The 16,301-nt window shown below is 34.4% G+C and overlaps 1 protein-coding gene and 1 long non-coding RNA gene across 3 annotated transcripts; both read right to left on the minus strand.

Moving 5' to 3' along the window:
- Window positions 1-1,087: 1,087 nt before the first annotated feature.
- On the minus strand, window positions 1,088-2,585 carry LOC149154443 (uncharacterized). 2 transcript variants are annotated; one of them, XR_016263568.1, is made up of 3 exons: window positions 2,273-2,585; window positions 1,757-2,086; window positions 1,088-1,289 (listed from the first exon to the last, which is right to left on the minus strand). It is a non-coding gene; the product is annotated as an uncharacterized LOC149154443 (long non-coding RNA). The 2 variants fall into 2 exon arrangements; XR_016263567.1 differs by having other exon boundaries at window positions 1,088-2,086.
- A 2,909-nt stretch (window positions 2,586-5,494) lies between these two features.
- LOC149154444 (cysteine-rich receptor-like protein kinase 6) lies at window positions 5,495-11,980 on the minus strand. Its single transcript, XM_089440794.1, has 5 exons — window positions 10,619-11,980; window positions 7,419-7,561; window positions 6,923-7,133; window positions 6,588-6,819; window positions 5,495-5,771 (listed from the first exon to the last, which is right to left on the minus strand). The coding sequence occupies exons 1-5, from the start codon at window positions 11,718-11,720 to the stop codon at window positions 5,582-5,584; spliced, it is 1,878 nt and encodes a 625-aa protein (XP_089296920.1). The 5' UTR covers window positions 11,721-11,980; the 3' UTR covers window positions 5,495-5,581.
- Window positions 11,981-16,301: the final 4,321 nt, after the last annotated feature.

The following is a 16,301-nucleotide window of genomic DNA, read 5'->3' on the forward strand; positions in this document are numbered from 1 at the left end:
ATGATTTAGAAATATTGTTGTAAGTAATGTTGCATGATTTAGAAAGATTGTTGCAAGTAAAGATTGCATGATTTAGCAAGATTGTTGTAAGTAAAGAGTGCATGAATTAAAAGAATATTGGAAATAACGGATTCTGGAATTGTCATGATAACTACGAATGAATCTAGGGTTTATACCTGTCGGAAGCTAATGACCCAAAACCTGTTGTAAGAGAAAACATGTAAAGGATTGCTCAATCCTGAGGCTTTACCTGAGAAATTAAATTTACAACAACAAAAAAACGAAGGAACTCAGAACTGATTCATAAAAGAAATTCCTAAATTACAGGTTCATGAATTTTGGAGGCTCGATATAACATTTGTTGAATTTGTCTTTAAAAATATATATATAAAGAAAACTCCAGATTTCTTGGTAGAATGTTAACTGAAGAGTTGGTCGTGTTAAGACTCTGAGAGTGATTAAAAGGAAGTTGCAGTTCCCGAGTTGTGAAGGGAAGCTGCAGTCGAGTACTAGGAACTCGTACCATATGACTAGTCGAGGGTAGAAAGATTAACTGTAACATTGGTCGGTTGTGCAGGTAGATTTCTCTGTGTGAGGGTGAAAACCCTACAGAGAAATGGCCTGAAAATCCGAGTTACTTGAGGGAGCCAAGTAATGGGTTAGCAAGGAAAACTCTGTTATCACTAACATGAAAACCTAGGTGCTGGGTATTAGACTATGCAATGAAACCATTTAACCTGAGGTAAACTGATGTAGTGCAAACTCATCTAGTAACTAGAAGTCCATACAATAATTTAGGAAAACTAACAGTGCCGATCAAATACAAAGAATGTACTATACAATTTAGCATAAGTATAATATACATCTGACAGTAAAACGAACATTATGTGCACAAAGAGAAAAGAGAAATACAGAGCTCGCAACTAAACACAAAAATGTAATAATGATTTCAATTGCATACCCAAAAAAATGTTGTTGTATGGAAAAACAAATACAAGAACTAGATACTATAAATAGTTCGAATGTGAAAGAACCAGTTCCTTCATAGAAGGATTGTCTCAAAAAAAATATATTAGGAGTCTGAGCTCATTTTATATATTCCTCTTAAAATAACACAAAACATTAAAAAAGAGTCACGACCTCTAGAGCCTTTGAGGTCGTTAGCAACAAATTGATACCAAGAACCCTTTACAGTGAATAGGAGAATGCGCAAGTAGCACACATGGAGTGCTGAAGCCAGCCAGAAGACACTCTAGTGTGTGCAAAACCCCCGACTCTCGCGCAACATTCTGAAAACATCGAACACAGGAAGGTGGGGGTTAATCGGTGCAAATTTGAGACGAACAATTAAGAAAACCCCTTAATGTACATAAAAGATAACTAATTCTTTACGTGAGATGAGTGCGAAGGGTTTGAAGGAACTCGGAAGCATATTCGTTTTGCACTAGGATAAACGGAAAGTACTTGCACAACAAGATGGAGATTGAGACCCTATCGAAATAAACAAACTCATGAGAACCATAGAGAAATTACAAACACAACCTTAGAAATCTGGCAACATTTTAGCATACCATGAAGAAATAGACCTCGGTGGGTAGCTGGTTCATGGACAAAGTCACGTGATAGAAAAAGACCACCAGAAACCTGAGCAATAAGAAGGGTTCGTGAAACCCTAACTGGGTTGCAGAGGGAGGTAGAGCGCTCGGGGGAAGAGTTGAATGAGCGACAGAAGGGCGCGGGAGGCGGAAACAGTTACCTTTCAGCCACAATGAATTCCTCTCCACCGTCGATGTGTCCCCAAACTACTTGTGGCGTTGATCATCTGTGAGTCCCATTAGCACAACAAAAATTAAGTACTGAATATAAAAAGGGTAACCCTGACCCGAGAGGTGGAGCGCAACACCAAAAATACGGCAGCGCTGGGAACAATCTTGATAGCAACACCAATGTGCCTCAAGCACAAGCCTACTGCCCTTGGAAGCACTTGAGTTAAGAAAAAGCGAAGAGCACCTGTATATGAGCAAGTGCGCAAATTAGGAAACACTACTCGGGTCGTTGCACGGGCTACCACCTGAATAGGCTCTACCTGCAAAAATCCAAGGCTAGTAGTTAGCTGACGATAAAAGGAATGAGATTTCTTAATAGGAATTGTCTGGAGATCTTACGAGTCAGATGAAATCTCTGCGCCACACATTCTTGAGACCTACAATGCAACTAATAAGACAACAAAACAAAACAAAAAAAGAGTGATTAACTAATATAAGAAACTTACCTCAAATTTGACAAGGGTTTCCCGGTTTTCCATCTCTACAAGATAACTGGGATCGACTCGAACTCAAGGAACCCCCATTTTAGTAATTCCTTTGGAGCTTGAGTCATGGTAGGGAACTGCTTAAGGGAGCCCCGCGGCAGAGACAGAACCCAATAGCAGTCGTAGAGTAGAATGAATCTCAAAACCCTCCTTTGTCGCTCGTTAACCAGAATTCAGACTTCGCATAGTGAAATGGCACGCAAAACCGTGATTGGGATGGGAAAAGTAGTTTCCAAAACACTCGGTAGGATTAACATTGTCGGATCGAACCCTGAGCAAATGGACGACCAAATGAGGAACAAGTGCAGGAAGAGGACGACAACTAGAACATGCACAAGACAACGTTGGGTATGTGGTGGCTGCGTGGAGCTGTCCGGTCCCTTGATCCAAGTTGGCACCTGGGGATGGGTGACCCCCATTAATTACCAAGGTGCATTAACCCTATAATGGTTGAATTTATTCGAGAGTAATAAAGCACTTTTCCCAGATTCCAATTTATTAATCAAATCCTTCGTATGATATGAGTCTAATCTCCATCGCCTCCCAAACTAAATTATAGTCAATGCTGACGTTGCATTAACTTTTACCGTAATATAGTCATAAATCTATATATTCATATGTTAAGATGTCATTTTATTTTATTTTATTTTGGTTAGCGACAGTATGGTTGCATGTGTCACTATTAATCAATGCTCCTTTTCCAACCCCTTTGTAGTATAATGTGCATTGGTTTAGATGATTGAAAGTTTATTTTTATTTAAGTTTTTAAGTGATTTCGCTATTAATCAATGCTCCTTTTCCAACCACTTTTTAGTATAATGTGCATTGGTTTAGATGACTCAACGTTTATTTTGATTTAAGCTTTTAAGTGTTTTTTTAAAATCTTTAGTGGTTAAAATTTAATTAAGTAATTTATTTTAATTATTTTTTAAATGGATAAAATTTATATTTTTAATATAAATTTTATTTTCAAATATTATTAATATAATCTAATTATGTAATTGAGTCTAGGTTCATTTTATAATTCAATATGAAAGCGATGTGTAAGTATGTTCGTGTTCAATTTGGAATTAACACGTGTCTTTCTTAAAATAAAAATAAAATATTCTCTAAACAAAAAAGAAATGTCAGCCATAATAATAATAATAAAAATATGTTATGCACATTTAATTAATGGTCCATATGACCTAATATAATTTTATGTAAAGTAATTAGAAGTAAAAAAAATTATGTGAGTAAGATGTTTAAACCTTATACTTCTCAAAAATATTTTAAGATCTATGTTAACCAATTTATATGAATATCAACTTCATATATAGCAAAAATGTAATGGAGGCATGAAATTTGCAATTGAAACTACAAGCTTAGTTGTGCTTAGTGTCAAGCAAACAAACCTAATTGCAATGTCACCGCTAAGATAGCAATAATATAAGTTATTGGAGAAACATTTTTTTGAGATGACACAAATTAAAAGAACAAAGGGAGAGGATACAAAATTTCATGAATCAATAATAAATAATAATACAATGATCCAAAGAGAATAAATAATACCATTAATTTTATAGTTTGGACATATTCCACGACTAAAATAAGGATAAGAAGCAACAAGTAGCTAAATTAACAACATTATATAACAAATGACGAGGGAGTTTATTAATGTTCCCCTTACTACTAAAGTCTTTCTATTAAGCTTTCCTCGTAAAATTAGACCAATTTCTAATGAACAAAAACTATTATCCATTACATTGTGAATGAAGGTGATATGAGATTAATTTGTTATGAAATGTTTGATTTAAAACATTTACTTATAATGATTCTAGAATCTTAATGAAGAGCATTTTCATAAATCCTTTGGAGTGAAGCGTTGTGCATTACCTCCACTTCGAACATATCATGGTTGGAATCTCCCTAAAACAAAACATATGATAAAAAGAAACAAAATTGCTAATGTTTCTTATGCCATTGCCAAGCTGGGTTTCCTTTGCAACATGTGGTGCAAATGCTAGTTTATAATATATGATTAAGTTATATTAGTTTAACAGAACGTATAGAAGGAATACTTTTATAATTAAATTTGGACAATAAGTTTGATATCATTGCTTTGACTAGGAGGTCGTCACGGAACACACCATATTTTATTATTATTATTATTTAACTTTTCGCTTTGAAGTCATCCAAATATTTTAATGAAACTCTAATGTTGTAACACAATGTAGTATTTGTTATTTAAGTAGAAATTATGTTTTTAGAATAAATTGTAAATTGATATGGTGGATTGTAATTTATGGTAAATATGTTATTTATGAGTTAGCTTTTAGAATTGTAATTTTAAATAGTTTAACAATTACACAAATATCCAAAAATCATAACATAAATATTGTAACTATATCAAAAATTATAGTAGAAAAAATTGATGCTACTTTGTATTGTGCAAAAAATACAATAAGATTTTAGAATTATAACATAATTAAATATTTCGAATATATGTTTTTTCAACACTATTGAAAAATAAATATTTAGTTTTCAAAATTAAACACTATAATTTACATTAATCCTATTAAATTACTATAAGTGAAAACTCAAATCCATTACAAAGTGTTGCAAACAGGGACTAATAAGTCCAGCCTAGAAAAATACATGAGCAAGTGCATTAAAATTTAGTGAAAAACATTGAGAGGGGGCAACAGAGCGGGACCAGCAGGAACACGAATATTCAATAAACTGCAGCCAAGGCTCACATGGCTGAAGCCGAAGGTGAAGGAGCAAGCAGATGGAGGCATTACCTGGGTACGATGTCGGTAATGGAGGCATCAGCGTTAGATAGAACTTGAGCCAGAGGAACAAGTGGCCATTCAGCGCCAGAATTGATGTTTTGGTTAACAGAAATCACAAAAGCAGGTTTTGTGGGATCGGGTAAGCCCACAAATTGAGGTGAAAGCATCAAGGTGATTACAGGCATTGATGGCCGAAGTGAAGAGTCGGCCTGTGTACACAAAAGACCAACATGAATGCACCTGAAAGCTTGCTCCTTATCGCAGGTTTCAATGATAGCTGGGTCAACCATTTGCACAATATTTCCTTGTTGATATGATGCCCATGCCTGCATTTTCATAAATTACAAACATGATGAAGAGATACAGAAGATCGGCCTGAACTTAGTTTTGTGGTGAATTAGTACAGAAGTCAGTATATGAGGAATTCATATCTGCATAGATCAGTGAAACCCTTCATTTTATACTTCTGCTAGCTATATTATGGATGTCAAACTAATTAACATGGTTCAATGAAAAAATTATCAGAATATCTCACCCATCCTAAAAGCGTCTGCATTTCAGATGACGAATTATAATCCGTGTTCTTTCTTCCGGTCACAAATTCCAGGAGAACGACGCCAAAGCTATAGACATCAACTTTTACAGATAATTGTCCGTGCAGAGCATATTCTGGTGCCATATACCCGCTGCAAATTCACGCTAGAATGTCAAAGATACAGAGGAAAGAAGCTAAAGATATCTGCAAAGGAAACTGCATGTGTTAAGATCCTAGAAGGTAGAACTTGAACCTGAGCTTAATCTGCAGTTTACACAAGGATAGTTGTAATGTAATTTTAAGGAGATTTATACAGGGTCAGGGTTATTTTTATGTAGAAAAAAATTTAAGAATTGAATAATAAAGAAGCTAAAGATATCTGCAAAGGAAACTGCAGTGTTAAGATCCTAGAAGGTAGAACATAAATCTGAGCTTAATCTGCAATTTACATAAGGATAGTTGTAATGTAATTTTAAGGAAATTTATACAGGGTCAGGGTTATTTTTATGTAGAGTACAAGGAGGTTACATTTTTGAGTAAAAATAGTGGAAATTTTGGCTAGATTTTGATAAATTTTAACAATTTTTTTTGGAAAATCCAAGTTATTGCCGTGAAGTTCAAGGACTTTGAATTTAAGATTGTTGATGGTACTAAATCATTTTCACTTTAAAAAGAATTCAAACTTTCTATGATCAGATTTTTTTGAAAATAAATAAATTAGATTTCGAGCGAAAATTAACTTTTTAGACTAAAGTGTGGCCTCCTTCGAAAACGCCTTTTTATATGGACTGGAATATGATGGGATATGCCCGAAATAAACTGTTGGATTGTTTTCATGTTTATATGGATTTGCAAAATGTGTAATAGTTTAGTTTCACAAAATTGCCCATCCTCTTAAAATCAAATAAATACACAAAAGCATTTCCATTCGTAATTTTATGGATTTAACTGTGTGTTGAGATCTTACTAAGTTCCTGCAACTGCTCCTGTGGTGATGTGAGTCGCATCATCGGGAAAAAGTCTCGCTAAGCCAAAATCTGCTATTTTAGGATTTAGTTTCTCGTCCAACAAAATATTGCTGGCTTTAATATCTCTATGAATAATACGCAGATGAGAATCCTGGTGAAGATAAAGAAGTCCGCGAGCTACTCCCAGTATGATGTTGTAACGTTTCGGCCAATCAAGGGGTTTGTTTGGGTCTGTATCCATTCAGATCACTAATCAATTTCATGACCAAAGTAAGTAGATTGAAGCATTAGGCTCTTTTTGTCTGTATAACATAACAAAATGGAAGTTACCCACCAAGTAGAATTTTATCAAGGCTCCTATTTGGTAAGTACTCATAGACGAGCAACCTTTCTGATCCCTCTGCACAACAGCCGAGAATGTTCACAACATTGCGATGACGAATTTTGGCCACAAGCTTAACTTCATTCAAAAATTCTTTCCTCCCTTGCCTAGATGTTAAAGATAACTTTTTCACAGCTATTTCTTTTCCATCTTGAGTAATTCCCTGAGATATTCAGACAAAAGATCAGTGTAAGAGAATTTGTCAAGTACTTAAACTTAATTGTTTTTCTATCATGTATTTGTGATCATTATCTCAATTGTACATTTCAAACTATTTTGAAAATCTGATGAATAAAAAAGAAGTCTGTAAAATATTCAGGAATCTAGAATCCTCAGTTTATATTTGTTCTCAAGCTAGCAATCTGCACCTAACAGTCAAGGGTGGGGTGAAAGCAGCCCACCGATTCTTATATTAAGTAGCAAAAGCTTTCTAATTAACTTATGTTACCTTATATACAGGACCAAATCCTCCCTCGCCAAGCTTGTTATCATCATGAAAGTTTTTCGTAGCAGCTAGTAACGTTTTCATCTTAAACTTCACTATTGGCTGATCCTGAATGATTAGTGCGTCTTCCTGGACTTGCCGGTGACCTATACAATGAAAAAGCACAGCTACATCAGAAAATATTTGAAAAAAAATCAGAAAATATTTGAAAAAAATTCAAATGATGTTCTCTTTATATGGATAAATCTCTTCCAAAATGCCTATGAAAAATTTGCAAATGCACAGCTACATCAGAAAATATTTGAGCACTCTTTATATGGTTAGATCTCTTCGAAAATTCCTGTGAAAATTTTGCAAACGCACAGCTACATCAGAAAATATTTGAGCAAAAATTAAATGTTCTCTTTATATGGATAGATCTCTTCCAGAATTCCTGTGAAATTTTTTCTGTAAAATTTTTTCTCTCAAAATAACCAGACAACTCATGATCAGAGCCCAAGCTTAGATGGGTATGTGCTAGTGTCGATGAAAAATTAATTTAAAGAATTTAGAAACAACAGGGTAAAGTCAATTGGGTTTTAGAATATTTTGAAATTTGTTAAATAAGAGTGAACAATTAACTTTATAACTATTTATTAAAGGGTTTTTTTTATAGGACTGTATTAGACGGGATACGTGGAGGTGGGATGCTGATTTATTTGAGCCTACATGAATACTATAGTTTCAAATGGTGCAGTGGTCAAAGCACAAATACTAGGGCAGCGCTGTTTGCACTTTGGGGCATCTTCTTTTGTGTCAATTGGTTGGAAATTGAAGAGATTGATATATTTGGTGATTCCAAGATCATAATTCATTGGGCAAATCAATGATTGACTCTACATGCTCCTGCCCTGTCACACTAGAAGATTAGAATAGGGTCCCTGCTTTCCACTTTCTGGAGGATCTTTGTCTCCCACATATACAAGGAACAAAATGTTAAGGCAGATAAGATAAGATAAGATAAATATATTTATGTCCAACTAATGACCACAAAGTAGGTCAAAGGGACTGTTGAGTACAATGATGTCCATACAATGCAGGAGAACCAAACGGTCTCCTATAAAAAATACAATGCATGAATATAAAAGGTACAATGCAGGAACATAAAAGATACAATGTATGGAATGCCCTGACGGAGAAGATCCAGGGGCTAATGGGTTTGAGGATCAGACCCATCTCTCCTAACATCCGAGGCTGACTGAAGAACATTGAAAAAAAACTCCACAAAGTTTGTTGGCCCGATGAAGGGCCAGTGGGAGGTGTGGACTGTGCACTAAATCGTTGTCTGGGGTAGTTCGCGCACTGCTGAGGTCTGGAGGACCTAGCCCATCTCCCAGGGACGGGTCTGACACAGTTTTGTTGCTGACATCTCGTGTGGCAGGGTGAGTTCCCACGGATCCTCACTAGTCTAGAGTCTGGATATGAAACAGTATCAATCGTTCTCCTTGTGCCCCTGTCTAAAGGTAGTACCTTGAAAAATGTTGTGATCCTCTATGTGGGGTCTGGTCTGTCATGATCCTCTTTGTGGGGTTTGGTCTGATGGGAGGCTGAAGAATATGCACTCGGAACCTGAGAGCTCCCTGCATATATAGGGCCAAACATTTTTGATTGCGATACCTAAAAAAGTCTGCGAGGGTCTGAGAGTCTTTGAACAAGCAATGAAACCTTCCTCTGATCTTGTAGTAGATAGGGCATCCAAAAATGAAGTGCACCTCGATCTCTACTTCTTGTAAATGGCATATCTAGTAAATTCTGTCTGGTCTATCAATCTGGTGGTCCGTCTCTACCCGAAGTCTATGAGAACCTACTCTGAACTGGCCTAGAGGAATGCGAAGAGCATGCATCCAGTGGTGAAACGTATACTGGGGTCAAATAATGAGCCCATCTCTCAATTCCAAGAAGTGCTCAGCATAGAAGGCAATCTTTGGGCGCAACCCTCTGGAGGATTGACCCAGGTGACCTAGACGAACTGCGTGTAGATGCCCTCCCTGATGATCTTGTTCAACTCCTGTCTAGTTGAGCCAAGATGCTCATTCTACAGCCCAAAATGATGTGTAATGATGTCCGTCCATCATCAAAATAGAAATTTTGCTCATGTCGGCCAAAATAAAAAAATTTAAAAAATCTAAAAAAAAAACTATACAAAACATTTAAATAATGTAGGCTCATAAAAAAAATTTGCACGTGAATAAATTGGATCCCTCTCAGCTCATGTTAGATCCGTACTTAAGATGGATCTATGCTGGTAGGTAGAAGGTGACCAGGGGCATCCAAGGAATATCGGAAAAGAAGGAGACGATCCAACTGAATGCCCACTGACTCTAAGAGATCTGAAACTCCTATAAACCAACATCTAGCCCGCCCTGAGGGAGTAGAACGTGCAATAGTCTCAGAAGAACAATATGCCAAGTAAAGGTAATAGTCCCTACTCTTTATTGAGTCTGCAAATCCCCGAACACGATGCAAGAATGAGGCCAAACTGAACACTGTATCAAGCCGAAAAAGCTGAGCTCCAAACTCTTCAAAGATAATGTGCTGAAGTACTGTCTGTTTGCAGACAGATTATCGAAAGAAAGATGCAGTGTGTCATTGGATTGCATCCTTTTTCAAGGTTTCTCTTTTGGCACACTACTGCAGGGAAGCCATCTGGATATTTGAGGGGTCCCCTCGTATTTTGTCGATATTTTCTGGACTGTCTGGAGGTTTCGGTACTAGTATGCCTTACTGGGTTTTGATTCATGTGTCTGTTTTTCTGTGCTGCCTATGGTTTTTTTATTTTGTTTGTGCATTGATGGCTGGCAGCAATGCTAATTAGGCGGTAGTTTGGGGGTATGGGTGGATAGTTTTGTTAGGGAATGTAAGACTGAGTTTTTACTGTCATATAGTCGTTTATGTGTAATTTTTTTTGGGATGAAAATTCATTTTTTTCTCCTTGAAAAATTGTCTATCAAATTTCAAACATACTCCAAAATCTGCAATCAAATTTCCTATCACCAATCCAATAACACTCAAATCACAAAACTATAACTATCTATCAAATTTCGAAAATACTCCAAAATCTGCAATCAAATTTCCTATCGCCAATCCAATAACACTCAAATCACAAAACTATCACCTGACACCATTGCCCAAAAAAAGTTTAGTTTCAGGATACTGTTCAGTACCTTCGTATCGCTTTCCAAATATGGCTGCAAAGAGGCATACGAATAAAATGAGAAGGAACCCGCCCGCAGCACCTAAAATTATGGGTATTTTATATTTACTCGACGGATTGATCTGTGATGTATGAGCCGGTGCTTCAGCACGGGCTAGTGGAACCGCAGTATTTTTCGGTGGAGTATGAACCGGAGTTTCAGCAGGGGCTAGTGGAAGCGCAGTATTTTTCGGTGGAGTATGAACCGGAGCTTCAGCAGGGGCTAGTGGAAGCGCAGTATTTTTCGGTGGAGTAATAACCGGAGCTTCAGCAGGGGCTAGTGGAAGCGCAGTTGAATTAAAGAAAGGATATGTTTCATAACGAACTATGCAACTTGACATTAAACCCTGAAGGCTTTGACTTCCTGGATAATTTGACAAACTATTATTGATTGTCTGCGACAAACATGTTGTGCAATCGTCAGTAGATATATCTCTGGTGCACTGGGCCAGAGCATAAATATTCCGAGACAAGGAATCTACAGTTCTATTGAAAGCACATCGATTCACTGCAGATGCCGCTTCATCTGCCAATTTGGACCAGAGCATGTCGACAATGGAGATAGACACAGAAGGATTTGTGGCATTGCCCGTTACGTTAATGTAGCATCCATTATCTCCCATTTGTTCGACGAAACTATAGTTTTCATAACGCAAATAGCACAAATCCAAAAAGACTCTGCACCCAGGGCCATTCCCACAAAATTTTTTAACATTAGAAGTTACCAATTTCGAACAATTGTAACATTGGTCCACTGTAGTATCTCCCCTGCATTGGAGCAGGCCAGATATTCGGTTGGGACTTTGGCCATACACGCTAGTGTTGAACCCCGTTTGGGGCGTGTGTTGAACAAGATTATTGAGGAGCGCCTTCAGATTGCTCTCAAATTTACTGCCACTCTTGTACGGAGTACCGCCGGTGATAGCTGGAAGGGCTTCAGTGTTCAGTGACCACGGGCACATCTGTCCATTAACATCAGTGACCAAGGGCCGAAGAATAGTTGTTATGTAGAACAGCCTGATAAGGATCATGGGAGAGCATCCAGAATACCTGATATTTGTTGGAATCGCCATAATCTCTGGACAATGGATAACCTACAGTGCTCACACGGACAGGATTGTTCCCCAAAATTCTGTTCTGCGCACGATATCATATGCAATGAAGTCATTCAAAGTCAATTCAAGAGATGAATCCATTCATCACCCAAGAGAGCTTACTCTGACCTTACTGATTTGTGGAATTATCAACTGACATCCAAGTTCCCTCCCTCCATTAAGGAATCAAATTCAGTGGATATGGCACTTCTGGGAAGGAGACATTCGGAAGACTCTCACCTCATTCGTATTTTGTGAGGTTCAGGGAGCTTAACACAATCTTTTTCCAGATTTTAATGTCAATAGCCGCCCTGGAAAATGTACACCATATACAGCTCCCGACGAAATAAGAGTCATTATTCAATCTGGCATCCCGACCAAGGATTGAATTTGACCGGTATATTCTCTATCAAAGACTACCAAAAGATTTTCAGCCTGTTGACATTTTTGACGCTAGGAAATAAAGTTGCTGAAACCCTAAATTTGTTGACTGTGATTCAGAAATTCCTACACTAATTGAGGGAATTGAAATGGTTTCCGTACATTAGAAGTATCATACTATTCATGTGCATGGAGATATAGTCTCTACAATATATTATTATTAACTGTTAACATAATTAAGACTTTAAAAACCTAAAAAATATTCAAGCTCCTCCTGCACGTGGGTAAGAATTATATTAAATTCACTCCTCTCGTGTTTAATAAACAGTTTAACCTTGAATTAATTATTAGTGGTTTGGTATAAACACTTTGACCTTGAATTAATTATTAGTTGTTAGGTATATCGTGTTTAATAAACTGTTTGACCTTGAATTAAATATTAGTGGTTAAATTAAAAATTAAAATGTATTTTACAAAGTTAATAGATTATTTTTTTTTAATTTTTTTTTTTTATTGGTTGAAATTGTTGAGGGTTTATTGTACTTGTCGCAGATATGTTATTATGTATTCAGTTTGGTCTTGTTTGTGTATTAATTTGTTTTTTACTAAAAATTTTTGTCACTTATCCATAGTTTAACATTGGGAATTTAATTTTTAATATTTTTTATTATTATTTAAATATATTTATTTATAAGGTAATTGGGTGACATCTTATTATGGGGTCTTTAGTAACTTCTATTTCTATTAGTTACTAAATTTTTATTTTTAATTTACTTCTTTTTTATTTAACTTTATGATTTTTTTATTTTTTATTTTCTATTATTTCTATTTTCATGACTTTTATTTTTTTCTCTTATATTTTCAATTTAAGATGATTTATTATTATATTAAAAACATATTTTATTAAATTTAATTAGAAAAATGATATACATTAATAAAAATAAAACACATAAATATATATAAAAAATAAACAAACATACATATATATACATATATATATATATATAATATAAACAACATTAGTTAATAACATTTCTTAGTTTTGGGGATAGCATTTAACAATATAGTTGTTTTATTTTTGTAATGAAATCTTTACGTCTTTTGTGTTTTAGTTTAATTAAGTTATATTTAAACTAAACAAAGTTACTAACCATTATGTAATTCTTATTTTGTGTAATTCAAATAAGCTAATAAGTATATATTGAAATGGCCGTCTCCTGTTTTGTGCCAGAAAGTTAAATTGTGAATTGAAAAATACATAATAATCTTCTTAATAAAAATTTTACAAATTTTATGTACATGTACAACTACAACCATCAGTAGGGCTGTGTGTAGACCATGACACAGATGTGAGCACATACGTTGCTTTATTTTTTTGCCATGATGACTGTCTTAGTCATTTTGTCTGCGTCTCCTACGGTTATGCTCTGCAATGGAGTATTATTAGTATTACCATCTCAATCCATATCCGGCAACTTACTGAATATATGTTCGCACTCTTGTTCATGGAGTATTATTAGTATTACCATCTCAATCCATATCCGGCAACTTACTAAATATATGTTCGCACTCTTGTTCACAAAACCATACTCCCATAATAAGATTATAAATAATAAAAACTTTTGGATGGTTTATTTCACAATATCATAAGTATTTTGAAAAAATATAATATATTTATTTTTTATTTAAAATTTTAATTTTTTTGGTAAATATATTTTTTAGTTATTTATTTAATGTTTTAAAAAGTTATAATATAAATTTTTTACCATATATATTTTTAAAAATTTATAAATGTATCATTTAGATATGAATAATTTATATTTACTATCACTTTGTAAATAAGATTTATGGTTGTGTTTTACTTAAGATCAATTTTGTCTATTTGTCTTTAAACTATATTTAGCGTTGATTTATTCAAATGTTTACCTGCTACATAACTTTGAGGTCATTCACAGTACTCTCTATTGAAAAACACTTTTGTTGGTCATGTATGCTTTCATTGTTTTTTACTCCAATTTAACATACTTAAACTAAGTCAAAATATCTACAATGTAGCTCTTGTTTCAAATGTGGCAGTTATTTCATATCTTTCAAAGTTCAATAATTAAATTAAGCGGCAAGAACAACCTTGTTACGCCGTAAGGTGTTTCTCTATGAAATAAACTCCGTGTGCAGAGTTGTGGTCGTCATATGCTTCCAATTGACATGGATGTCGCGCAGTCATCTAGACAATAGGGGCAGACAATAGGGGCAGTACATGTGGCAACGAGTCACGAGGACACAGGAGGACACAGGCATTGTAGAGAAGCTGGTACAGCCCCTCTACCTTGAGGTAATGGAGACAACACCTCTCCTTCTCATAGCAACTGCACTTTGACTTGGCCTTATCCTTCTCCTTCTCCTCCCCAACTTCTCTCCACACTTACATCTCTTCCATCATGTTCTTCAGTTCTCCGTCTGTTTCACCAATTTCTTCGCTATGGATTTTTTCTTTAAACTAATCTCCTCCTAGCATTTGAACTCCATTGAGGGTAGGTACGCAGACAATATGGAGATTCAAACCGCGCTCCCCTACTTCGCAGACTCGAAATAATTAAAAACAAGTAACAAACCTCGTCACTGGGAACCCTTTCGAACCTGTTGTTTGTCAACCATTTATAGGTGCAGAGGGAACGGGAAAATAGGCGAGTTGATCTAGTCCTACCAGTTTCAATACCACATGTTCTGGTTAGGTGAGACACTTCTATGTTGTTTCTTTGCATAGGGATTTTATATGATCAAAATGAATTAGAAAGTCGTTCACTTAAAAGTGAGATAATAAATGGAGAAAATAAAGAAATTTATTTTTTAAATAAAAATAATAATTTGCAATTTTTTATATCAATATTCTTATTAATCTATTAGAAAAATATGTGAAATATATTTTTAAAGGAAGTGAGTTGTTAAATATTTAATTTATTTAAACCAAAGATTTATATGAAAATTTTCACTTAAAAATGAGATTTGTTTATCTAATAATTTATTTGTATTTATCTTGTATTTTTATAAATTGAAAATATAAAAAAGCATTTTTACCCAATTATTTGTTGTTTAAGTTTTTATCTTGTATTTTGTTTTAATTGGTAGTTTAAAATTACTTTAAAATTTGTAGGTGTTGTTTATAGCAAAAATCATATATCATGGCAAAAATTATGTAGATGTTGTCTATGGCAAAAATCATATAGGTGTTGTCTATGGCAAAAATCATATATCGTGGCAAAAATTATATAGGTGTTGGTGGGCCAAGTTAAGACATTTTTTTTTAAAAACAAATATTAATTAAAAAAAAATTGTTTCAATGTCGACCATAAATTAAATATTTCAATTTTCATATTAAGTATAGGGAGAAATAAATTGAAAGTAAAAATTTCCTTACCATATAGAGAGAGGGGAATTTAATATGGAGTTTGATATACAAAATTGCATTATATATATATATATATATATAGAGAGAGAGAGAGAGAGAGAGAGAGAGAGAGAGAGAGAACATTTTAATGTGGATAATGTGAATACAATATTTCAATGTCCATGTTGGGAAAAATATTTCAATGTCAATTACATGATAAAAAAAATCTTATGGTTAAACATATTATGTTGAATAGGTCAAAATCAAGGAAATGTTGATTTTTTTTGCTATATCTACCAAGAGAGATGAAATCTTTGAAGATTTAAACCTTCTTTTGAATGTGAAGCTCGAGAAAAGATTTGAACTTTGAGAGATTTGTTGTTGTCTATAACAAAAATCATATATCATGGCAAAAATTTGAACTTTGAGAGATTTGGTGTTGTCTATAGCAAAAATCATATATCGTGGCAAAAATCATATAAGTGTTGTCTATGGAAAAAATCATCAAACCCCCAAGGAACTAGTGGGCCAAAGTTAAGACATTTTCTTTTAAAAACAAATATTAATAAAAAAAATTGTTTCAATGTCAACCATAAATTAAATATTTCAATTTTCATATTAAGTATAGAGAGAAATAAATTGAAAGTAAAAATTTCCTTACCATATAGAGAGAGGGGTATTTAATATGGAGTTTGACATATATATATATATATATATATATATATATATATATATATATAGACATTTTCTTTTAAAAACAAATATTAATAAAAAAATTGTTTTAATGTCAAACA

This window comes from Pinus tabuliformis, chromosome 9 (assembly GCF_031772625.1).
Source record: "Pinus tabuliformis cultivar Carrire ecotype Pingquan chromosome 9, CPIR1, whole genome shotgun sequence".
Taxonomy (NCBI): Eukaryota; Viridiplantae; Streptophyta; class Pinopsida; order Pinales; family Pinaceae; genus Pinus; species Pinus tabuliformis.

Bases quoted from the DNA above. Each gene is read 5' to 3' on its own strand.
- LOC149154444 (XM_089440794.1), bottom strand. From the start codon at position 11,720: ATGGCGATTCCAACAAATATCAGGTATTCTGGATGCTCTCCCATGATC. The intron at 7,134-7,418 runs GTAACATAAGTT...TGAATATCTCAG, and splicing joins GATTTGGTCCTGTATATAAG to GGAATTACTCAAGATGGAAA. The intron at 6,820-6,922 runs GTGGGTAACTTC...GAATGGATACAG, and splicing joins CCTTGATAAAATTCTACTTG to ACCCAAACAAACCCCTTGAT.